A 27,237-nucleotide genomic window follows, 5' to 3' on the forward strand; every position below is an offset into this window, starting at 1 on the left:
GCAACATTTTATGCAGCAGATGCTTGGAATTGCAAAGCTGCAGGTGGATGTCTCATTACATCTCCCGGGCCTGTGATGTGCATATTATTGCATATAGCAGCTGCATACACATATGCAGCAGCTGCAGCATTAGCGTACAACAGTGAATCAAGCCCTAGGGCCACCGACATCACAGCTAAAAAAAAATAATTTTAAAATTTGTCAAATTGCATTATAAAATACCATTAAAGAGATGCAAAGTTATTCTAATTTTATATGTATATTTACTGTTGCTTGACTCAATAAATTGATGTTCCCCCTAATAATGCCTGTGCAGAATTTTCACATGTTTTCACATCTTTTTACTGAACTCTGACATACAGTTAGATGTATTTTGTTTGATTGTTTTTTTTATAGTCATTCCTGTTAAATACAAAAAGTCATAAAATTTTTTTCTTTCTTTTAAAGATAAAGAAACTATTTTTTGTAGTCTTTCAGATGTTACTGAGTCTTTCATTTAATAACTGGGGCACTGAAAAAGTTTGATCATTGCTTTGAAATGCATTTCATATATCCGACTCATCCTGCAAATGGAATTCACTCTGTGTAACGCTTCATATTCTTATTCTACTGAATATATAGGGTCAATTTAAATAGCATCTTCCTCATAGAACTAACATTCCTGTTTTAAAAGCTGATCAAAGTAAAAGGTAGAAGCAGTACAACATAGATGTTTCCATAGTCACAAAATGCTTTCAGGGACAAACACATTGTCTTTTATTGTATCCGATGAAAATAATATTTAGTAATGTTTAGAAATGTACTTTTTCTTTCATCTTATTTTTTAAAGCGATTTGCAAAATTCTCATTGTAAAGTTGTAATTACTTATAGATGCAAGCATTCATCGACAGGTTTTCTCAGAAACAGGAAAATAGAACTTTTAGTTATACTTTTAGTTATACAGTACAAAAGTATTGGACAAAATTACATTTTTCCTTTTAATTGTTTTGACAGTTTTTATTGATCTGTGAATTAATTTAATACATTTGGATATGAAAGTGGTTACTGGAATAATTGACATTTCTATCATACTCCAAGGGTGGGCAAAATACGTCCCATGGGGTGAATAAGGCCTGTAAAGCAATTGGGACCAGCCCAATTGATGCAGCAGCCCTTGTGGTTTCTAAGGAGCCCTGATTCCACATATAGATCTTGCACACTGGAACTGTTCACTGGCCAGAGACATTTTCTGATTTTGGTGCTTTTAAAGCTAAGTTATTCTTTACTGTTTTTTAATAAATGGGATTTTTGTTTATTATTAATGGAAATAAATGAGGCAGTATTACATTACTATAGAAAGCAGAGTGCATCCGTGTGTGATACCCACACATGTGCCAGCAGTCTGCACCCTGTAACTGTAGGAGTGGGTTGGTATTCTGCGTAATGAACTGAGTACCAATAACTTCAAACAAATGCGTATGCGTTAATATCTAATGAAGTTCTTTATTGATCAAGGTAAATAGTGTAATTGAAAAAAAGGGGGGAGAAAATTAAAAGGGGAGGTAAATGGTTAAATCAAAGTGTGTGCACTTACTCATCTGTAGTCAGATACTTGGTTGCCAATAGCGGGGTGGGCATCCCACACCCCTCTCTGTGATTTAGAGTCACAGTTCCAATATGTCTTATATCTCAATAAGTTTAGTTGTGTCTAGTAAAAAAGTCACTTGGTGAGGCCTCACCTTGTTTTTATCTTCAGTCTAGTTCCTGCTCTCCAGTTTTCGTACTCTCCTGGCTCTGCCGATGGTATGGGCCATATTCCTCTGTATGCCGCTTTCACATCCACTGGCTTGGTCCCCATGGCATCAGTGAGCACATCCCATCCGGTCCTGCATTCAGAAGTGCTGTGCACTCAACCCACCTATTAAGGAGGAGACTTAGGCATGCAGATGGGCTCTGGGGTGTTCGGATAGGTTAGGGTGAGAGTAGTGCTGTTAAGATTTGCTCTGGTAAGCTCCTATGTGTGTTCGCCCGTTAGGCCTTCCTCAGGGAGAGGTGGTTGGAGCCATCTTGGAGGTGGGTTAATATAGGTTGATTGACAGGTATTTCTGTGACATGATAGGTCATCGCTGGAATGTGTCTTGGTCACCCTAGTAACTGTATCTATACACAATTAGCTGGCAGAGGTGTTTGCTCTCTGTGTTGACTAAAGGTGGGCACACACCTGACAGATATATCTGCAAATTGAGTGATCTGCAGATATATTGGCAGATGATGGTCGTTCATATACACTTAATGGCCATCATTTGCTAGTGCCCTTGGGTCCCAGCTTCCAGGGGGTGGGACCTGGTGGCTGGTGGGTGGGTCAGGAGTGTGTCCTGCCCCCCTACTCATGGCTCCTGCTGTGTGTATACAGGCAGTCTGCCAACCGCCCGTACACACCTGCCAATGGACAGTTATGTCTGCAGACATATCTGTCCATCGGCTGTGCAGCACTGCCAATGCGATATGTTGGTGAACGACGACGTTCATGACATATCGTGGGTACACACTGGCCGACGTGCAGCAGATATATTGGCAAATCAATTGATCGGCCAATGTATCTGTCAGTGTGTACCCACCATTAGATGAGCATGCATGTATTAAGTATGCAATCTACATGGTCTATAGGCTGGATGCAAAGTTAATTCATAGTTGGTATGCATAGTGGTTTACCAGTTCTGGGACATGTTCACTGTTTATGATAGCAGATCAAGTTGAACCTCGATGGATATTGGTATGGATAAATTCTCAAACAAACGGGAAAGTGGTAGTGCTTATGTATTCACCTCAACCTTGAGGGTGTGATGGGGGAATTATCTTATTAGAACCTATTTGATATGAGTAAAAAACCTAAAGAGTTCTTATGTTGTATAAGTGTAGATTCTGGGGAATCTACTTCATGGTCGTGCAGCCTCTCACTCCCCTTCTATGTTGTAGTGAGCGCTGGGAATTCTGCAATAAAGTATTACACTACTGTACATGCCATTTTTTCTTTATCTACTGAGGCTATTAAGTGCATGTGAATTCCCGGAAGGAGTTTATTAAAGATCAAAAGATTTGAGAGACATATTCTTTACTAAATCTCAGCTATAAGGCTTTACATTGGTCCATATTTCAACCAGAATGTATGTGTTTTTATCTAATTCTTTGAGGTGATTGGTCTCCTTAGAATACCGCTGATGATTGGTCACCTGGAGGATTACTCTGATTGCATTAAAAATGGATTCATATACAGTATGCTTATAATATTTCGGTCTGCTGGTACCAGCGCCATTACTGGGCACATCAGTGATCAGATATTACCAAAAGTTCAAACATTGAATTTTTTGCTTTTTATTGTGTATTACACTACAGTATGTTCAGTTTGTTTTATTTGAGATACCTGCAATTCAGCCCTCTGGAGAAGTTTGATAGTATTATCTTCTCTATTTTCTTCAAATATAGGCACAATTCCATTTATGGTATGCATGAATCTCACATGCAATTTATTTCCATGTATTTCATAAGAATGTTTACTATTTGCACTGATTTCATGTCTGTTGCTCTTTTTAAACATATTTCTAGTTGATGTGTTTGGGTGAAAGGGCAGGTCATACCAGCACCCAGAAACCCCACTGTGGTGAGCTCACATTATTTCTAAGAGTGAGACAAGAGGTTGTTGAATATCTTTATTATTTGTATTTTAATACAAAACCTCTTATATCAATACATTTTATACAATTAACTTTCCGCCACTGGGCCAGTTCTTGGTTGCCTGTGGTATGAGGGTTTGATTGCAGGATGAGAATAAAACAGATTCTCTACAATAGTGCTTCTCAAACTCGGTCCTCAGGATTCCACACAGTTCATGTTTTGCAGGTCACCTAGCAGGTGCACAGGTGTATTCATTACTGACTGACACATTTTAAAAGATCCACAGGTGGAGCTAATTATTTCACTTGCGATTCTGTGAGGAGACCTGGAAAACGTGCACTGTTTGGAGTCCTGAGGACCGAGTTTGAGAACCTGTGCTCTACAACATTAGTTTAGTCCCTGAATATGGTACAAATTGAGAGTGACCTGTCCTGGAGATTCTTTGTTTGTGATTCCTTCTATTACAATAATTCAAGCAAGTGACTTTTCAGTAAGCTCTGATGGTGTCCAATACTATTTGAATTGTTATTCATATAAACTCTAATACCCATTCCCAAAGCAATCTACTACATTATTAAACAATATATTAACTTTAGGATGGTATCAAAGTGTTGAATGTGTACATACCAGCCATCTTCCAATCACATGTAGAGTTGCAAATTGACATTGCACTAATATATATATGCACCAAACTACTAACTTAGACAAAACAATGTAAGCAATGGAGAAACAATGTAAACAATGGGAAGAGCTTAATTGGCTAAGAGAACCAAACCCCCAGCTTTCTCAGCCAATGAATGCTCCCCCAATTGTTTTCAAAAGGAGATTCTGCTAGTTAACATACATTCAGTTAGTAGTGACCAGATAGGTCACTGCTAAGTCTGTGGGCTCTGCGATTTGCATTTTTTTTAAAGAAGACCCTGGACGCCTACATGGACTGAAGAGTACATGACACAAGGGGTGGGTGAGTATGGATTTTTGTATTACAGTGATCGTGGATGCTACTGAACAAGAGGACAGAATCGCTACAGGGAGTGAAGGTACTGTAAGTATTGTTGTAAGTGTGTGTGAATGTGGTAATAAAATAATACAATATTCGGTGTCTGTGTCCTATCATTTTTTGACTATTTCTTTTACAGGAGGACTAAAGACACCAGCGGGCCATTAATGTCTTGATGCTGGTACTTGTGGTTCTCCAAGTAACAGGAAATGGGGCAGGATTGCTGGGACTTGTACTCCCCCTGTATGAGGGAATAGTATTTTTTCTAACTTTTATACAATGAACTAGGCACCAACTCCCACCAGGGGTGCCAATAATAGCCCCAGCCTGTGGTGTCCCTGGGAGGGGGGACCCTTTTATTGGGGAATTTCACACTTCCAGAGGAATCCCCAGCCCCAGCTGACTAGTGAGAGACAATGAATGCTTTGGCTGGGGGTACCAATATAAGCATGTCCCCTGGCTGTGGCATTACCACCCTGCTAGAAAGAGTCCAGTACTGATGTATAAAATATGGGGGACTGCTACCTAATTTTAGACAACCAGGACCGGCTCAAAAATCCTGGTGCTGGTTGAGCAATTTTGAAAGGGGGGGAAAACATGTTTTCCCCAATTATTAACACTTTATTTTATTTTATACACACAGAAGCACTGCACTGATCTGTGCAGGTTTCTGCAAAAAAAAGCTGTAAGGTGGTAAAAATTGGATGAAAATGACTGGAAATTATTCATTGAATTGAGGTTAATAATACAGTAGGAACAAAAAAGGCCCAAATTATGTGATTTTAGCAGTTTTTATAAGTTTTATAAAAAAAAAAAGAGATCCAAAGCCAAAAGCAAAAAAATAAATTAATATAGATACAAAACCAAAACATGGGAGTTGGTGCACATCTCTAGATTTAACCCATATACTATGCAGCACTGTAGCAATGGTGTTGAGTCTGTTCTATGGGGGTAACTCAGCTTTAGACGGATTTGCAAATCTGCACTCAGGCAGCTGTGCAATTCTGTCCTTGCTAATATGCAAATACAGCAGGAGATGTATGACACCCCCTGCTGCATTTGCAATCCCAGCAATGCAACCGAGGTCACAGGCTGGGATCACCCTTGTGACCATCAGTCCTGGCCTTGCCACTCTTGGAAAATGGGGCTGACATGCCCCCCTTTCCAGAAATGCTGACCGGCAGGCCCCACCCTGCCCCATAAATGCCTATGCCTGTCAATCAGGCAGAGGCATAGAAGGGGCTGCGTGCGATCACACAGGACCCGCTCTGCACATTTGCAGAACAGGTACTGCGCACACAGGGATTCTCGATAATCCGGAATCGGCATTCAGCATTGCACATACAGTATGTGCAATGCTAAATCAGGCCTTATGTTTGTATGTTCTCCAAATATTTCTGTGGGTTTTCATAAGGTGCATATGGTCAAAGTTTCAACATTTAACATGCCGACACCTCATTTTTAGGGTTAGGTTTAAGTTTTTATTAGTTTTAAACTAAAATATGCAAAAAAATATTGTGTTGAAAGCAAACCTTAAGTACACACATTTAGCACTTGCCTTAGAAAATATTTCTTTTATAAGATAAAAACCTTTGTTTTGCATTGTTTTTATAAGTTTAGTGCAAGTTCCCTCCATTTATACACAAATGTTTGACTAGCTCAGAAGAGAACAGACAAGAGGCATGTTTATGCCTTCATAAAAGGGATATTATACTGAAATATATCTATATGGAAAACAATGTATATTGCACAAGTATTTCTAGAGTTAATTAAAAGTATTCCCATGTTTAATTTACTTGTCAAGACGTTGCTGCTAAATAATCTACTACAAGTTATCTCCTATTGTTTCATAACTGTATGGCTATTTTTTAAAAATTTTGTTTAATTTTGGTTTAATTTTAGTTTACCTATGATGATCTATTAACCTGGCTGATCTCAATCATATTTATGAATGCAAAGGTACAGATAAAACGTCCTGCATGAGGAAATATTCATGTATCGATTAGAGTCTCTGTAAGTCTTTTCTTATGCATCATCAGATTGTTAGGTTTTGGGATAGGTTTTCTTCAATTAAGTTGAGCCTATTATATCTCAAAGCATTTATATGCAGGGGAATTTTGGGGGTTATGGGGTGGGTATGAAGTGCCAGGGATATTTTGTGGGTATAAAAATGCCCCCAAGATGCATGGCTATGCCCCCCAATGCACATAGAAGTTTGTTATAAAAGCATCCACTGGGGTTTAGTCATGTTCCAACCATTCTGTAGTGGTCCTGCTTATATGTAATAATTAGAGATTTAGAGTTTTGGTTTTGGATCTGGATTCATCTTTGTGTTTTGATTTTGGTTTTGCAAAACCACCCTCAAGTGTTGTTGTTTTGGATTCGGACATTTAAGCTGTTTAATCAATTTTCTGAATTTTAATCCGAAATCCAAAGCAAAAACCAAAACCCAATCTCCATAAGAGTTAATTTTTTAAATCTGAGTTCCGATCCAACAACAGATCCAAGCGGTGACTCGATTCGAACTAGGCAGGGGCAGATTGGGAACTAAAAGTGACACTGGAAAAATTTCTGGAAGTGGCCTCAAGTGGGCAGCACTAAATTAACTGTAAGTGGAACCAACACCAAAGTAGGTGGGATTAGTACATAACTATACCTGATAGATAAGGCTAAAGCAAAGTAAAGTAGCTGCAGCATCCCAGAATCCACTTAAGTGAATGAGTAGGTTAGTGAAATTATAACATTTAACTGGGAATACAGCTTTAAAGCAGACATTATGGATACAGTAACTTGATTGATCACCAGATACTTATAAAGGGTGGGCAATATATGCTGTCAGGTAGACATCCCCATTAGTATCGCTTTGTTATGCATGATGAGATGATTATGTAGGAAAAGCCAATTACAATGGGTTGGGTATGATATCCCGACTGTCGGGATGCCGCTGGTCGTAATACCAACAGCGGCATCCCAACAGCCTGAATAACGACACCCATAGGATGCTATGGTAAGTACTTTTCTAACCCCTACCCCTCCCTCCCCAGTACCTAAACCCCCTTCCTAGTGCCTAAACCTAACCTCTCCCTCCCTGCACCCTAAACTTAAGACCCCCTCCCCGGTGCCTAAGCCTAACCTCCTCCCCTAGTGCCAAAACCTAACCTCCCCTTCCCACACCCTAATCCTAACACTCCCTCCATGGTGCCCAACTTTAACCCTCCCCCTAGTTCCTAACCCTAACCACACCAGCTAACTCTACCCTCCCCCTAACACCCCAATACTTACCTTTGGGATGCCAACAGTCAGGATACTGGTGCCGGGATCCCAACCTGTCAGGGTAGCCAGAAGGGGGCTCTTGCTGTTCACCCTCCTGCATCACTAGAGAGGAAGTATGATTAACCTTGTGATCTATAGATGCCGGGGCAATACAGGACCGATGAAATGTGCAGCTATTGCAAATATAGGTCCCAGTAACTCATATTGCTTGACAGCACAGATGGATAAAACATCAAATTGCTGAGTCCTTTTCAAAGGGACAAAATGATCCTCACCATTATTTAGAAGCTTGGCGTCCACACGAAGCATTTCGAACATTAATATATTTTCTCAATTCTGGATCCAGTATGCTTGCAATAGGTGCACATTTCATCTGTATGAGTTCTGGGAAACCAAATCTCTTAACTATATGTTGATGTCATTTTATTTATGTTTTTTATGTACACCTTTTATGTGGATCATATACAGTGTGATTAAACTTGTGCCTTTAATTTTAGAACCTGTTTTTATGTGTAGGATCTTTTAATCCCAATGATTTGGGTAAGAGGTTATTACTACGGTCTAAAAAGGGACAGAGCACTATATTTATTGTGTATACTATCTGTGCTTCATTCTATATAACCATTAGCCCCAGATCTTCAGGCGCAGGGGTTCTAATGGTTCCAGCATGCTGATTCCTGGGACCTCCACACAGCAGCTAAGGACACTGCCTGAATCTGTGCTACAAGGATGGGGGCAGCACCCTGTATTACTTACACCATGGGGAGATAAGCCAGGACACCATTCTCCTTCTCCTCACACCTGCAGTGTCAGCTCTGTTTCGGCCATCCCTCATCTAGTGATGAGAGATCCTCCACAGGGCGCTTTGCTTGCTATTACAGGCGCCAAAGGGCCACCTGTCATGCAAGTTTGTCACTACTGGGGGCGGGGCCAAACTATTATGACCACAGCGATTCTTCGGTATGTCCGGGGAGGGATGGCCAGCCTGAATCTTCCCTAACATTCCTCACCACCATAGAGCATGCGGTTTGCTGCTACATGATATTTTTTTAATGTAAAAAATTAAATAAATACAACCCAGCCAACAGGTGGCCCCACGTGTGGTCAGCCCATCGGGAATCTTCCCTCTAAACTTTATGGCCAATCCGCCCCTGGAACTAGGTCACAAAAGTGAAACCAAACCGTGACCCGTTTCTATTTGGAACCCCTAAATTTGGGTGTGTTTGGATTTCAGAAATCCAGACCTGCACATCTCTTGTATTAACTGTATTGTACTCTATTTCTTGTGTTTCATATCTGTTAATCACATAAAAAGAGTGAAACTGTAGCTCATAAGTATAATGAGGGTACAGATGTGTCCTCATACACTTGTCTACAAGTATATCCCAAATAGACCCATTTGGTGTACCACAGACTTTGTAACTAAGCCACGCCATACATTCTGCCACACAGCTTTGTACCAAAAATGTATCTTAATTGAAATTAATCCATCTAAATCACAATGCACGAGTTCCCTGGACACTGGTGCTGGCATTGCATGCAACTGCTGTAGGCAACTCACACACTAACCTGGACATAAAGACAAAAGACTGAGGAACAATATGAATGAGCCATGTTGTGCATTGTTGTGCTTAATCTGCAACTTTGTACCAATTCCATTACAACAAAAAATACCAATCCTATGTCCACAGGACACTATGGGGGGTATCCAATTAGATGCAATATTTTAATCACCCGATAATTTTGATTTTGTGGCCATTGCGAGAAAACTACTACTTCCAGTTTCATTGTTTTTGTGGTATCCAATTGCAAGCGTCTTTCCAGAAAATTCTCCCGAAAACTGATCAATTGTGTGATTGGGGGTGGGAAGGATTGGCCAATAGGGTTAAAAGTCAAAATTTGTTTGGATGACCTGCATCACCTGTTTTCCAAAACAAAATACAAACTTTTTTTTTAAATAATTACATAATACAAAAATAAATGTAATGAACAATTAATTCAATTCACCCGCCAGCCATCTGGAATCTTCCCACTCTCAAAATCTTGAGCAATAGATGACTGACTCAAATTAAAGGAGTCATGGGCCAACACAGAAAAGCCCACTAAAAGATTAGCAATCCTCATGGTGGCATCAGACACCATCTGAACAATCAAAGAATGGAAGTGTTTTCAGTTCTGAAAACATTCTTCTGATTGCTTTGGTGGTGTGAGTGCCACATGGGTACAGCACATTTGGGAACTGAGTTTTATGAAAAAAAAAGCCAATTTGGTCTCCCTCCATTCACTGTCACTGTCTGGAAATTTTATAAACTAGGTCGTAATTATGCGGAAAGCCATAAGGACCATGCTTAAAGTGCGGAAAATTGATGATTGGGCCATACCGACTGTTATGGATGACTGAGATTTTTCCAATGCCAGAAAATGTAATGCAGCCAACAGTTTTGAGAGACCACTGACTGCGTCATTAGTCGGGACAAGTGGTTTAAGGTCCGGCTTCAACAGAACATACAGCAAATAGGTTGAATGTGAGGATAAGCCATAAAACTATATCACCTCCACCTCGCAGAGACCCTCCAGTAAATGCCTAGTTCTATAGTGTCATGGACGTGGAATTGGAACATGCACTCACTCACCACATGGAGCGATCACCTGATCACATTCTTGATCTGTCAGATCCTGTTTCTTCTCGATAGTAGCCTGGACCATGAACATACAAACTGTGTAATTGAAAGGCTCCATGGTTGCAGACAGAAGTAAAAAAGATTCATACCACAAAAAAACATAAATTACATGAAAAAAGTTATATATCAGCTAAATGTACAGAAGCTGTTTCTCCTTCAAGTCCCTAGATAAGGAATTTCAACTTCCTGTAAGTTGGTAGAACTGCCTCATGGGAGTAGAGAGGTGTGTATGGGAGAATCAGGATAAAAAAATAAAATAAAGATCAAAAAACCATTGAAAATTACAAAAGAACATGGGGACAACCAATATTACATGTAGAAACCAATAATTTGTTGAGAGTGACGATTCCTGAACCTTGACTGCACTTTTCACCATGACTGAGAAGGCTGAAAAAATTTGCCTAAAAAGCTGATCCAAATTCCCAAAAAATTTGCACTCGCTTGCAATTGGATAGCTTTTACATGAAAAGGCAATGTTTTACAAAGAATTTTCTTGCGGAACGTAAAATTGGAAAAACTCTCAAGAGAAAATTGTATTGTTTTTGTGAAAATCGTGTAATAGAAAATGGAGAAAAGTTTTCTTGTAAAAATTGTACCATGTGATTGGGGGTTTACGAGAGAAAACTAGTTATCACATCTAATTGGATACCCCTCTATAAGTGACTACTGCTACAATGCAAATAAGAAGCTAATTTCCTAAATAAATTTGAAAGTGTGGGAATTGCTATCCATGGTAGTGTCCAAATTGCACCATGTATCTCATGCCATATGGCACAAACAGGATAGGTGTATGAAGACACCTCCATATATAACAAGTTGACATCATATTGCTTTATATTTTTTCTTCAGTCAGTTAAACACTTCACTACAAATCTTGAATTGCTATGAGACTCAGAGTTTTGCAGTTGTCACATCATAAGGTATCACAGATCACACTGAAAACTTATACACTTTTGAAAATATTGTCTTAAAACATTTGTGTCTTTTTAAAATCTAGTTTTTATTTTAAATAAAATCTATTAATACTATCAAAAATACCAATACATTAGCATTTTGAAACCTGGAAAAGAAACATTTGGAAGCTGATTGGCCAAAAAGAAAAAAACAAATACTCCACTAATGGAACACACTCATGTCTATTATTCAGTATATTGATCTTCTTGTGATGACTGATACAGAGGCAAGAAGGCAAGGACAATATCAGCATTGTGAAAAATATTCTAAAGCATTTGAGTTTACAGTTAAAAAACAGGCATGTACTGTACAGTAAAAGTAATAACTCTGCTACTCTTTATGTTTATATACAGTACATCAAAAATAGAACTGAAAGCTGAAGCATTGGACTAGACATATCTTTGTAATGACTTAGTTCCTGTTAACATTAAGATGGGCTATAAGTTGTGCTCATCGGCTGAAATACAGGAACATTCACTTGCACTAATCATTTCCACAGTAGTAACACCTGTGTTTTCTCTTAGTAGAGAAAACAAAACAGAAATGTATTGAAGCCTACTGTGTGTAGAGTTCTGAAGGAGAGATTAGTCACTGCCATGCCAGTAGTTCTGCAGTAGGTAGATACCAACTGTAAGACTAGTCAAGTGCATGTTGATATTTCAGCCTCTTACCAAAGTAATGGATATCCCTGACCTATCTTGTGAGCTACGAAAGGTGAAAACACTATTTTGGGTTCTTTTATAGCAGAAACCTTTTAAATAAGTCTCTGTCAATGTTTATCCTACTCCTCCCTGCAAAATGTTCAAGGTCCGTGAAATTGCAAGGGGTTCTCCTATGCACAATGCTTGTTACAGATGTGTCCTCTTACATCCTTGAGGATCACAATACAAACATGCACATGCATCGCACCATGCTATTACCCGCAGCAGCGTACACTATGGTATGCTATGGTGTGCACTGCAATTGCTACATTAAATCCTATGGAGTCATGGGTGTGAACGCAGTCACGTATATGCTCATGGGTGCTTGCCTCGCTCCATGCGTGGAACAATTTGCTGCATATGCAGCAAAGATGCAAGAGGTCATATCTGTAGATTATTTGAGAGGTCTTCAATGGGATTGAATTCTGGACTTTAACTGGGTTGTCCCAACACTTTGATCTTCTTTTCATGAATTCATGTATAGGTTGACTTTAGTCTGTGTTTTGGATCATTATGCTGTAAAGTGAAAATCTTCTTCATGTTCTGCATCCAGACAAAGGCTAGTAGGTTTTGTGGCAGTAATATCTGGACATTTGAAGCTATTCACTATTCCCTCTATCCCACTGGTTTATCTACAGTATAATGTATGTAGGGTCTGCACCTATTGATTTCCTTAATTAGCAGCAAACATTTTCCAGAGCTATTGCCCATGCGTAGTCATCACAATTTCTTCCAGGGGTGGGCACAGAGATTGCACATGGAACTTCCTCTGATAAAATGCCTGTTAATTTTCTTTGGGTGATGAGTTGTGTCATTAATATATTTTAGAATTTCAACCATCATCTCTGATCATAAGAAATTTTCTCATATGAATTGAATGTCTTTTATTATTTTTTCTTCATTGCCACACTAATCCATAGCCAAATGTGCACATTATAGGAGATTGTTGTCACATTTAGTGAGTGACCTTTTACTTGCCAGGATTTCCTAGAGCTTATTTTGGTAGCCTCCACTATAAGCTTCTACATTGTCCTTCATCAATTTTGGAGGGATGACTTGATCTTGGCAATGGGGAGAATTTACAAAGCAGCGGCTTCTGTAAGCCACTGCTTCTTGGCAGGTTGCAAGTGAGTATTTTAAATGGCACCCAGAGTCAGTGTTAAGCATACTGGGCTTTACACTTGTTATGGGTGCCATTTTAAACCTGGACCCGCAACCTGCTGGGTAGCAACGGCATACAGAAGCCGCTGCTTTGTAAATTCTCCCCAATGTCCCTGTTGGGACACATATTCTTCACTTATTGACTATAGTCTCCACAGTGTTTCACGATACATGTAATGTTATAAAAATTCTTTGATACCCCTCTCCATATTGATACCTTTCCATAATGTCATCCAATAAATGTTTTGAAAGCTTATTGAGGACCATAGCTTCCCAGTAGGATGCAACCAAAAAAATGGCAAGAAGGACCTCCAGGAAGATATTTGAGGTTAATCACAATGACTGTTATTGCTGGCACATGTATGATAACTACCATGGAGTGTGTTTTTTATATGATTTATTAACCATTAACACAGCTAAAGCCCATTTTGAAAGGATGTACACGTTTAAGCTACTATATATTTTGTCCTTCACTTGTTCTTAAAAAGTGTCTGTTTTCTTTTCACTTACATTATGTTGGTTGTAAGGTCACATTAATGAAGGAGAAAGCTCTGCCACAGAATGGGACTTAGCCACTGGTTCAAATCCTGACAGCAGATGTCCGACAGGATGAAGATCCCAACAGAGGCAGGTAAGTACCCTAACCTCCCCTGTGCCCCCCTAACCCTCCCCCTAGTGCCTAACCCTAACCTCACCCCAGGGGTGCCTAACCCTAACCCTCCTTACCACTCCTTAACCCTAACCCTCTCAGGGGGGTTCCCAAACTAATCTCTACCTGGGGGTGCCTAATCTTAACTCTCCCCCCTAGGGGTGCCTAACCCTTATCCCTCCCCCCAAACCTAACCCTAACCCTGCTAGATTCCTAACCCTCACCCCCCACGGCTAATGCTAAGGGCTCCCCGGACTAACCTTCATTCGGGATGTCATCCTCAGCATTCCGGTATCTGGATTATGATACTCATCAGTATTTCAATGCTTATCATAAATCCCTAGCCATTGTTCCACTGTCAGGATTGTGACTGACTACATCCTGTCTGCCACTATCTTAATTTTAGGTTTTACATAACAAAAACCAATGTGGTGTGTAAATTTTTTATATCCATTGATGGTCTCTCTTCAGTGACTGCTTAGCCATAAAAACATGATATTCTTAAGGGTTTGCAGTATATTACAATGGTAAAGTGTACATTAAATTAATCAATGATGGCTACATAAGGATGCATTTTTTAAAGTTTTAGTTGGTAGGTCTGTGCATATGGGTGTGAACGCGCTTGTTGTAGCATTTGTGGAAGGAAATTGTTATAATGATTGGAAAGATTGATTTTACCTTTTGAGCACATACACTGTGCATTCTTAAAAGTGTATTTGTGGAACTTCATAGAGATCTTGCATATTTTGCATATTATAACAATTTGTTAATGAACAGTGGATCCTTTAACAGATAAGATGAAACATAACTTATATGTCAGTTGCAGACACAATACACAGTCTGCATCTATATATTTATTTTACACAGTGCATCTTAAAGGCTGAAACAGCTTTTTACAGTTTTTTCTTCTCTGCATAATGTTCTACTGCTTCTATGGTTTTATACCTTGGAAAAATGCATCTTCATCACAAAGTAAAAATAGTTAGAGGGTCGAAGAATTTAATTTCAGTGGTATAATTCATTGCCTCTGAAAATGTAGTTTGATAAATCTGTCTATTCTCCTGGAAAAGATTGAAATAGTTAGTCAAGGAAAGAAAATGGCACAGTGAAAAATTATTACTTTTGTATTCCATCAACTCTACCATTTGACTCTCGTTACTACAATGCATGTCTTTTCCACCTCAAAATTAGTAAGTATAAATCTTAGTCCCCATCCTTGGAATGGAAATAAACATTTAAATGTATATATTGCCTGGTACTGTATCATCTGGTCAGTTAGTTCATGCTTGAAATTAGGAACTACTGAGTACTAAATGATACAATTTCATGCCTATACATTTTAAATTCAAGTAATAGAATAAGCATGTGCTGTAGATATGGTAGTTTCCAGCACTGAATGAAATGTTCGTTAGTTTTATTTATGTAGCATCACAAGTTACATAGGACTTTACAGCTTAAGCTCATGATTAAAATAGTACACAAAAGTAAATCAATAAAATGAGAGATTACAAAAAGGATAAAAAGTACAGAAGCAAGACCTGAAGGACATCAATATTTCAACATGTACAATATAATAATATTTTCTAATTTTTTTATCTCTTGAATTAACTCTCAGTATCTAAGAGTCTACAGTATTGTAGATTTTCTCATTTTTATTATTTGGAAGTATTCGATGGAGCTGTAAGGTGATGAGAAATAACAAATAGGTAAGTAATAACATACATGTAGTAAGTGCACTAACACAGTTAAAGTTAAAGTATTGTCTACACACATTGAAGCCATTTTGGGTGCTGAACCAGCATTTATGAAAGTTTGCCTATTTTCCATACCTACCAACAGTCCAGATTTGTAGTAAAAGGGTAGTGACTTTAAGAAATGAGGTATTGTCTACTCCAGGAGAGGATGGGATAGTGGTGACACATGTCAAGGGACCCTGCAGGTCAGGAGGGGATACATGGAGGAGGAGGTACTGAGAGTTAAATCAGAGAGTCAAAGTGAGAGAAGAATGACACAGGGGCAGGAGAGAGAGACTTAGGGCCAAGAGGGACAGAGAGGGGCAGTAGAGTGACAGAGAAAAAAAAAACAAGACAGAAAAGGGGAAGAGAGAGAATGGATATATTCAGACAGAGTAACATTAGCAAAAGAATGAGGTGAATAGAAAGAGACAAACAGAGAGAAAGAGATGCAAAAAGGGGAAGAGAGAGGAGGATAAGCAAAAATGGTGTAAAGAGAGAGGAGGAAAGAGAGAGAGAGATAACCCAGGCAACATTGGGGACAACAGCAAAGTAACATTATACAGTAGTTCCATGGTTATTACAGTATATATGCATTGCTCAGCAATCCCTTGGTTAACCTGGATAACCTGTAGGTACGCTTCTATCTTAATATTGTATAATATGTCTGCCAGAAACTAAGAGCACATTTTTTGCTGTGGTGTAATTTGTCAACAAAAAAACTAAAATGAAACATAACAACTTAGGTTAGAGATAATGATGTCCAACATCAAAGTACTGCACATGGCTCGTTCTCATTAATCCACTTTTTTTTGGACTGTTCACACATTAATGCATGTATGAAAATAAAATGCTTTTAAAACAAGTCAAATAAAAGCAGTTAAAATCTGAAAATAGAGCGCTTGTATCTGTGTTTAATTTTTTATATACCACAATGTAATTGTTGTAAAAAATGAATATATAATGAATAATAAATGAATTGGATTGCTTTCCACACCCCACTTGTTGTTTATAGCTCTTTTGTGAATAGGTGTGGAGTACAAGTGGTAGTCGGTAGCCGGATATTGCAGGACTTTTAAAGCAGAACTGGCCCTGTTCTTACCCTAGTGTAGCCATGCCTCCGGTGTCCGATGTCTATGGTTAGCTTGTCCCAGGATGCGCGACTGATTCTCTCCTTCCCGTTGGCTTTGGCGCTATGTTCCTTCTTTTTAGGGAGTCAGCGGCGTCTGGCTCTTTATGGGCAGAGTGAGTCGGGCAGCGGGCAGCTCCGTCTCCAATGCGTTTCATACAACATGTACTTTTTCAAGGATGATGTTGTTTGTTTTGGACATCCCTTTTATTCCTGTCTCTGTGGGTTCTTTTTTTAAAAAAAACTTCAAAAAACTTTATTTGTTAAAATTGATACAATGTATCAGAAACTTTTCTTGTTACAACAATTGACATTCATGGTTTCAAATGATGTTTTAACTCTGTGGAATAGACTATTTATCTGTATAAAGACTATATTAATGAATTATTGAATAAAACATTAATCAATTATTTAAAAATTAGTTATAAAAAATGGTTAGTTATATAAAATATGAATTTGTATTTTTTATTCTAAGAAAACATTTATTTCTATATCTGTTAAGACCATGTGGTTCAATAGTTTTAAATAAAAAGATCAATTTGTTCTCTTGCTTTTTAAGTTACTTTACTATATCTCCCCCCTCCAATTCTTTTCAACCCTTTGGATACCTATAAATTTCAGTCCTGTGGGATTTTTTTCATGTGCTTCTAAAAAGTGCTGGGAGACACTGTGTGACGTAAGGCCTTTTTTGATATTATTTATATGCTCTGCAATGCAGATTTTAAGTTTCCTTTTAGTTTGACCTACATATTTTAATCCGCATGGGCATATTAAAAGATAAATAACGCCTTCAGTATTACAAGTGATGTGATCAGAGATACAAAATTCTTTTTCATTTGATCTAAAAATTGTAGTAGGTATAATGGAGTGGTCGCCTTTCTTCAAATTCTTGCATCCCTTACAGTCCAAGCATTTATGAAAACCCTTATTTAGTGTTGTTTTGTTGGTTCTTTCTTCTAAGGGAATGTAGCTTGATGTTAATTTTTGTCTTAAATTGTCTGCTTTTTATAAATGACTTTCGGTTTTTTAGGGATTAAAGTATTTAAATCTTTATCCAGTTCCAATAGATACCAGTGTTTATACAGCATTTCTTTGATACGTCTATTGTTGCAATTGTATTATGTAAGAAATGCTAATTCAAAATTTTTGTCCACTGGATTCTTCTCTTTATATCTGATTAGTTCTTCTCTTTTTATTGTTTTAATTTTCTGCACATTTTTCCTTAACGTTGTTTCTTTATACCCTTTAGACCCTTGATGTGTCAATTCCTCACTTCTTTGAACACTAACTCGTCTGTACAATTCCTCTTCAGTCTCCTGTATTGTCCTTCTGGAATATTATTAATCCATTTCTTATGGTGATTGCTGTTTGCTGCTAGTATTGTGTTGCAATCTACCTTTTTCCGATGCGCTCTTGTTTTTAGTCCTCATCAGACTAAAAGTGCTCACATCCAAACCTTTCAAAAAGCCATAGAACAGGAGATTAATGCGATCCCAGATTATATAAAACCCAAATACAATCTAACATCAAAGGAGAAAAAAGCATTAATAGACTTACAAAAAGATGAAAAAATTATACTAAAGCCAGCAGATAAAGGTGGTGGAATAGTCATAATAGAGAAAATAAAGTATGAGACTGAAATAGAAAAATTATTGAAGGATAAGAAAACCTACAGAAAATTAAGCAAAGATCCTACAGAAGAGTTCCAAAAAGAATTGATAACACATTTGGATGAAGGATTGGAAGGAGGTATAGTCACAAAAAAAGATTATGACTATCTACACATCAAAAACCCCAAAAATCCCTGTTTCTATCTGTTACCGAAGATTCATAAAGACATAAAAATTCCATCAGGTAGACCGATTGTCTCAGGAATGTCATCAATTACATCAAACATATCACATAAACATATTACATCGATCAATACCTACAATTTCTAGTGTCCAAACAAAACAGTTATGTATGAGATACGATGCAAGTTTTACAACTAGTGGAGAATTTTGAATGGAAGAGCACATACAAACTCTACGACAGTGACATAAAATCCCTGTATACCTGTATTCAGCATGATACAGGATGTGAAAATGTGAGATTTTACCTCTCCACCATGACTGATCTACCCAATAGCCAAATAAACTTTATTATGGCAACCATTGAACATATATTAAAACATAATTATTTTTGGCATAAGGGAGAATACTTCATGCAGACGAATGGTACTGCAATGGGAACTTGGTTTGCACCAAATTATGCAAATTTGGTGGTCGCAAGATGGGAGGATGAAAGCATTTGGAAAAATAATCCCTATGAAGAATTCATAGTAAGCTGGCATCGATATATAGATGATCTTTTATTCATATGGGATGGACCAGATAAACAACTAGATGCCTTCATTAAGTATATCAACAACAACAATATGAATTTGGAGTTCACCACAGAAACAAGCACAACAATGGTAATATATATTGATCTGGAAATATATATTGAAGACGGAAAAATAAAAACAAGAACACATCAGAAAAAGGTAGATTGCAACACAATACTAGCAGCAAACTGCAATCACCATAAGAAATGGATTAATAATATTCCAGAAGGACAATACAGGAGACTGAAAAGGAATTGTACAGATGAGTTAGTGTTCAAAGAACAAGGTGAGGAATTGACACATCAATTTCTAGAAAAAGGGCATAAAGAAAAAAAGTTAAGGATAAATGTGCAGAGCATATAAATAATATCAAAAAAGGCCTTCCGACAAACAGTGTCACCCAGAACTTTTTAGAAGCACATGAAAAAAATCCCACAGGACTGAAATTTATAGGTATCCAAAGGGTTAAAAACAATTCGAGAGGGGGAGTTATAGTAAAGGAACTTAAAAAGCAAGAGAGCAAATGTATCTTTTTATTAAAAACTCTTGAACCACATGGTCTTAACATAGATATAGAAATAAATGTTTTCTTAGAATAAAAAATACAAAATCATATTTTATATAACTAACTTTTTTATAACTAATTTTTAAATAATGTATTAATGTTTTAATCAATAATTCATTAATATAGTCTTTATACAGATAGTCTATTCCACAGAGTTAAAACCTCATTTAAAACCATGAATGTCAATTGTTGTAACAAGAAAAGTTTGTGATACATTGTATCAATTTTAACAAATAAAGTTTTTTGAAGTTTTTTTTAAAAAAAGAACTTATGGAGACAGGAATTAAAGGGCTGTTCAAAACAAACAACATCATCCTTGACAAAGTACATGTTGTATGAAACGCGCTGGTGATGGAGCTGACCGCTGCCCAACTCACTCTGCCCATAAAGAGCCAGACGCCGCTGACCCCCTAAAAAAGATGAACAGAGTGCCAAAGCCAATGGGACAGAGTGAATCAGTCACGTATCCCGGAAAAAGCTAACCGTAAACATCGGACACCGGAGGGACGGCTACACTAGGATAAGAACAGGGCCAGTTCTGCTTTAAAAGTCCCACAATATACTGACTGCCACTTGTACTCCACAACCATTCACAAAAGAGCTATAAACAACAAGTGGGGTGTGGAAAGCAATCTATTATTCATTTATTATTCATTATATATTCATTATTTACAACAATTACATTGTGGTATATAAAAATTAAACACAGATATAAGCGCTTTATTTTCAGATTTTAACCTATAGCAAACCTTTACTAGAGCAGCTGTTATTTGCGCAACCACTGCAGATTCTATTATTTTCAAATAAAAGCAGTGTTGGACTGGGGCATAAAGGCCCACCAGGCCAATGCAGTAACAGTGGCCCCTGCTTAAGAGGTGTAACCAGTCTCCAGATGCTTGACCAACCATTAGAGAGGATAAGGGTGTGTTGAGCTTGCTCAGTTTTGTTGGAAATAGGGCAAATCTTGGTGTAGTTTCCCTAGGAATTAACCAAGTCCGAAACTTCATCCCTTATCCTACTACACCAGGTAACTAACACTCTAATCAAGTAACAATGTATAATGCAAGTGCAAAATCTGAAACCTGAACCCTAGAGGAAGGCTTGGTGCCCTCAGACAGTGGTGCTCACCTGGTATTTCTTCTATAACTGTGGGTCAGTCCAACCCTGAATAAAGGTCAAACGTGCAGTTCCCATCATATTATAAAATATATTGTAAAATGCCACATTTAATAAAATTGTTAAATTAAGAAACATGCTATTTAAACATTAATGCATGCCACCAATACAATGCATATTATTAGCAAATGTGCAATACATAAAGAAAGCTTGCCAAAAACATTAAACAAGCATTATTAAAATGATAACAAACACCACACATAGGGGCTGAATCAGACGCAATGCCGATATTCACAGAAATGGTCAATGTTTTTCAATTGTGCTTGCATCTAAGTAGCTTAAAAGTCACACAGCACATGTGCTCCACCTTGTATGTGCACAGAGTCACAGGGCCGATTGAGACGCACCGTCTCAGAAGTGTATTGACCGTTACTGAGCGCTGACTGGGAGGTAACTTTTCAGATGCATGGAGATGCATCTTATGGGTGTGATATGGGAGTGTCTCAGGCATGTTGCATAACTGTTTGTGTACTCAGATGCTTAATAGCTTAGGATGTACATCAGGGAAGGGCTTATACTAGTATTTAGCATAAAGTTGCAGACACAACTACAGCAAAAGATGCAAACACGAACACTGCTGGATCTGACTCAGAATCATCCCCATTATATTTCCCCCCATGCACTGTTAGGTAAGGTAAAACAAGGGACATATGGTGGTACACTATATAAGTACAGTGTCTCATATTGGGAATACAAAATATAGAGTCATTCAGTGAAAATATGATTTCTTGTCTTGAACAAGCAGAGGGCCTGATTCAGACCCGCTCATGAGCGCTCACAAACGGGTCAATGGTGGCCCAGTGCGCATGCGCACAACGGATCCAGCACCGTTGTGTGCAAGTGCTAGACCCGGATAGCGATGGGCAAACCATCGCTCCAGGTCTCATACCAAAGGGGGCGTGCTGTCGATGTTGAGTGACAGCATGCCCCTTTGGTGGGCATGCCAGGGGCGTGGCTGCCCAGACAGAGGGGTTCCCATGGGACTCACTGGGGCCGGTCTCACTGACATCACAAGTGATGTCAGTGGGAGTGCTTTCAGCTCTGATTGAGTCAAAGCACTCCAGGGCTTGCGGCAACAAGACCCTACCACAAGGGTCTCATCGCAAGCCCGATGATCGTGATGGTCTTGACCATCGCGACCATCTTCCTGGTTGCTCGCTATAGCTGTGGGTAGTCACCCACAACTATATGTGCGGCCAGGAGGCCGCTCTAAAAATCAAGAAGGATGGCCCTGATTCAGAGCGGGCGCTCTGTCAGAGCGTCCGGCTCTGAATCATGGCCAGAGTCCAAAGTTTAGCCCTTCATTCTCTCTGCTTCACCCACATAATAACTTGTGCATGATTATTGTGGACCCTATTCTGTGGTTCCAATATTATCAGTTGTACAAAAAAAGAGTTGGTCTATTAATTGTAAAATAGATTTGAAAAACATTAATGAGGTACAAAGGTAAGCAACTAGCTTCTAAAACTTAGCCTGTTGTGCTGCTGTTTAATAAAAAAATCAGAAATAGTATTGGTACTTGTTAAGTTTTGTTGAAACACAGTCTATTTGTAAACACAGTGAAGGGGGACATTTTATGAGCTTAACCAGTATTTATTAGAATGCAGCCTATACATACATTAGGAACCAGAAAAAAACTTGATATTAGGTGCCAGTGTGACAATCCATTCAGTAGAAACAGTGCCACTGGCTCATATTAAATATATAACTGCCAACATGTCTGATCAAAACTGAGTATACCACATGCATCAACATGCCAAACTACAGTATACCATGATTTTCTATAAGCAGAAGTGTTTGAGAAGAGATCAGGGACCTCTGGCATATTTTGATCTTGGGTCCACCACACCATAGTCTTGGCAGTGGCGTAACTAGGGAGTGTTGAGCGGGGCTCATACCCTGGGTACCATCGCACTGGTGGCATGAGGGGCACCACCGACTGCAGTCTAGGAAACAGAGTGCAGTCCGCACTAAACAGTAACAAACACAGCTTCCGGCTAGTACACTTGTACTACCTGATGGCACTGTTTGTTTTGGCAGCCAGCCAATGAGAGTCAGATAGACTCTCATTGACTGCTGCGCGCACTGCCGGAGCCGGGCTTGAGCACACTCATGAGCTTCATCTTCTCGCCCCAGCAGTGGTTGATGGGAGAGACATCATGACATCTCACTCATAATGCAGAGCAGGCCAGCCCAGGAGGATGGAGGCAGCGGTAGGTGCAGGAGCAGGGATTCAGGTAAGTTTTTTTCTTAAACGTGTTTGTCTTTGTCTGGCACTGCAGGGGGGGCTTCTGCTGGGGGCACTATATAAGGGGCACTAATGGGGCACTGCATAGGGGGGACTACTACTGGGGTACTATATAAAAGGCACTACTGGGGGCACTGCAAAGGGTTGGACCACTACTGGGGGCACTGCATAAGGGGGACTACTACTGGGGCACTATATAAGGGGCACTACTGGAGGCACTGCAGTGGGGGGGACTACTACTGGGGGCATTATATATGGGGTGCTACATAGGGAGGACCACTACTAGGGGCACTATATAAGGGGCACTGCATGGGAGGGCACTGCATAGGGAAGACTACTACTGGGGGCACTATATAAGAGGCACTACTGGGGGCACTGCATAGGGGGGCCACTACTGGGGGCACTGGATTGGGGAACAACTACTGGGGGCACTATATAAGAGGGCACTACTGGGGGCACTGCATAGGGGAGACTGGGGGCACTATATAAAAGGCACTATGTAAAAGGCATTACTGGGGGCACTGTATAGGGAGGACTATTATTGGGGGCACTGTATAAGGGGCACTGCATAAGGAGCACTGTATAAGGGTGACCACTACTGGAGGTACTGTATAATGGCACTACTGGGAGCACTTCATAGGGTGAACCACTACTGGGGGCACTTAATAAGGGGCACTGCATAGAGGGGACCACTACTGGAGGCACTGCATAGGGAAGACTATTACTGGGGCACTGTATAGGGGACACTGCATAGGGGGACCACTACTAGGGGCACTGTAAAAGGGGCACTACTGGGAGCACTGTAGAAGAGTGCATTACTGGGGGCACTGTATAAGGGGCACTGCATAAGGGTCACTGCAACTGGGGACATTGCATATGGGGCAAACTTACAGTGGTCATTGCAAGAGTGGCATTACTACTTAAGGTATTAAGGTGCATATGGAATGGAAAGGAATTTTCCCAGAGTGCCGAAAAATGGTGTTGTCATGTTGCCACACCCCCATTTTCCAGTGGCCAAGTCCTTAGTGGCATGTGACCACACCCACTTTTTCAGAGCATGCCTTCGGCAAGCGGATCTTCTTGTGGGGGGGTTAATTTGCCTGGGTTCCAAATACCCTAGTTACAGCACTGAGTCTTGGTGCCCCTGTGTCATATTTCCTTTTTGTATCATCACTCCCCAACTTTTGCCAGTGGCAATAAGTCCCTCATTGGCACAACCCCCACTTCCTTGTGTCCATTGATCTTAGTTGTAGCATTTGTACTCTTGTACATGCATGCGCCTGCATAGATTATCTTTGCTAATGTGAAGCAATGCAAGTTATGTGCTGCTGAGGAGAATACATGTGAGTGTACTATATCTCAGTGGTGTTTTTTTTTTATTAATGTTTGGCGGCAGGCAATTTTAGTCCGGCATGCCCACTTGTAGGCCAATGTAGTGAAATAATTTTTATCACCAAAAGCATGTAGATTTAGTAGATGCTTTTATTGTTAATAAAAGCTATTAATAAGAGCCTGGGCAGGTGTACTTAGGCTAAAATGCATCCAAAACTCAGAAAACTGAAGTTTTTGTAGTTCTGGCGACATTCCTCATTTGTACCAAGCTCTGGAATGCGATACTTTCCAGTGCTTGTACCCTCTGGGCAATGCCATTTATAAATTGTGTTGCATAATAGAAGCCTATGGGCTTCTCTTCTCAATGTTCACTGAGAGGGATCCATTCAGATCCCTCCCAGTGTCCTTTGTGGTACGTGTGTAGGTCACACATGCCCAGATTGGACTCACGGATCTTAAATCTGGATATCCTGTCATCACAAAGGACAGCTCCTTTTGGAAGAGCCGTCCTTTGCGATTTTAATCAACATACTAGGTACATACTGACATAATGCAAAGTGTAGTGCAGCCCGTCCCCTGTTTCATATTGAAGGTAATTTACAGCTTTGTTTATGCTTGTTTTCCCAGTTTCCATTTGTCTTGAACTTCACTCTTAACACAGAATGTTGCTTTTGGTGAAGTTCACTATGTAAGATAATAAGTTTGGTAGACCTGGCACTTTCATCAGCCTAGCTATACTTATGTAATAAGGACTGGCTTGTTTCAAGCAGGTAGTAGGACTGTTAATGCACTTTCCCTATGAACTTACCATCAGTTCGAAATAGTGGGGGATCATCAATACAGTTGGCTGTCTGAAAGAGCCAAGCAATCGCAGTATAAAGGAGAGCTTACTGTTAAACATAAACATACTGCACATAGAAAATAAGCAATTTTAAATACTAACTTGAAGATGTTCTTGAAAAAACAGAAATTAAAATGTATATTCATTAAAAAAAGATTTGTATTTAATCTAGAATGAGAATCTTACTAGTTAGGCCCTCTGGTTCACAGGGTAAATGTAAAGAGGGGAGATCTTAGAAAGATTTGGAACTGAAACAAATGGACTTTACCATAGTACAGTATGAGTCTTACAGTAATTGTAATTCATAAAACCAAGAGTACCTAGAAGGTATGTCCTTTTTTCTTACAACTATGGGCCTAAATTGCATGTAGGTCTGAATGTGGCTGCATTCTGAATGCAAATGTTATGGTAATATGACTAGATGTACAGCCTAATGTGTAAACACAGCACCATCCCAGTTTTTCCATATGGGACAAGTCATTATCATTGGCACTTTGCTTCTACCCTATGCTAGGAGCAAGAGGGAATCGGTATGAATTACCGCTGGACCTAAGCCAGGCGGATGAAATACCGTCACCGGATGGCTGGCACATGAAGATCCCGATTGAGGTGAGTAAGACCCCTAACCCTCCCCTCTCCCCCCCTCTAACCCTCCGTTAGGGGTGCCTAACCCTAACCTCCCCCCAGGGGTGCCTAAACCTAACCTCCCATCCTGTACCCTAAACCTAACCCTCCTGGGGGGTGCATAAACCTAACCTCCCTTCGGTGGTGCCTGACGCTAAGTCTCCTTTCCCCTAGCCAAACCCTAACTCTCCTGGGGAGGTGCCTAGCCCTAAGTCCCCCCGGGAGTCCCTAAACCTAACCCTCCCCCCTGTGGCTATCAGCTCCAAACGCCCGGCTTACCTATGTTCGGTATGCCAGGCATCGGGATTTTGGCGTGGGGCTTATGATAGGCGTCAGTAATTAGAGGCCTATCATTCATTCCATGCCGGGATTTCACTGTCGGGAAGCCGGCAGTCGGCATTTCGCCATATGCAGTTTGTTAAAACTCGCTAGATGCGTCTGAAATCAAACTTATGTGGAACTCGGAATGAAGCCCTATTTCTCTGCGCAACTTACTTTACCATAATTCTTTCTACTGCAATAACAGACAATTGTAGTGCATGTGCAAACACCAATGGTATGATCACATACAATACAAAAATATCTGTGCAAATGTATTCACTTTTCGCCTAACAATTTATTCATTCTATAATCACCAAGTTTCTTCCTAATAATAAGAACACTGAAAGTCAAAGGATTACATTTACACTTGAGATAAAAGTTATCAAATTGAAATAGGTCCAAGCTGTTAAAAATAAACCCTCTTGGCAGCTAAAGTCGCTGATGATTTTGCATATGACAGTGTTGGAAGTAGGAACTGAAAAGATGATGTATGAGGACAAGATCAAGCAGATGCCCAAAAGATGATTTTGTGGCATCCTGCCATAGAAAGAGACCTGTGTGTCAGATGAGCTCTCCAGTTATTTGTTCTGCAGGGTATAGAGACAGAAAGTGATGGCCTATTGTATACATGATAGGGTTAGAATAGTATACTGCGCATATGTATGTAAGATAGAGCTTTATTTTTCTATAAGATATGTACTATATCTATATGTATGGAAGAAGCAGGGAGAGTTTGTATACTACCTTTAGACCTGTCCAAGTCTCAGAATGTCTGTGATGACCTACAATGTACTGGGAAAATACACAGCTGTTGGTGTCACATACCATGCCT

The 27,237-nt window shown here is 39.5% G+C and overlaps 1 protein-coding gene across 3 annotated transcripts in view; it reads left to right on the forward strand.

Annotated features, from left to right (window-relative positions):
- NAALADL2 (N-acetylated alpha-linked acidic dipeptidase like 2) overlaps window positions 1–27,237 on the forward strand; it is an 860,785-nt gene that overhangs the window by 136,317 nt on the left and 697,231 nt on the right. The window contains exon 2 of one of the 3 annotated variants that reach the window (XM_088452339.1): window positions 13,950–14,053. The exons of the other annotated variants lie outside the window; for them this stretch is intronic. Within the exon in view, the coding sequence (XP_088308465.1) occupies window positions 14,020–14,053 (34 nt within the window). The 5' untranslated portion in view covers window positions 13,950–14,019. The remainder of the gene's footprint in view (window positions 1–13,949; window positions 14,054–27,237) is intronic. 3 annotated transcript variants of the gene reach the window in all.

This window comes from Taudactylus pleione, unplaced genomic scaffold (genome assembly GCF_031769625.1).
Source record: "Taudactylus pleione unplaced genomic scaffold, aTauple2 ptg000037l, whole genome shotgun sequence".
Classification (NCBI taxonomy): Eukaryota; Metazoa; Chordata; class Amphibia; order Anura; family Myobatrachidae; genus Taudactylus; species Taudactylus pleione.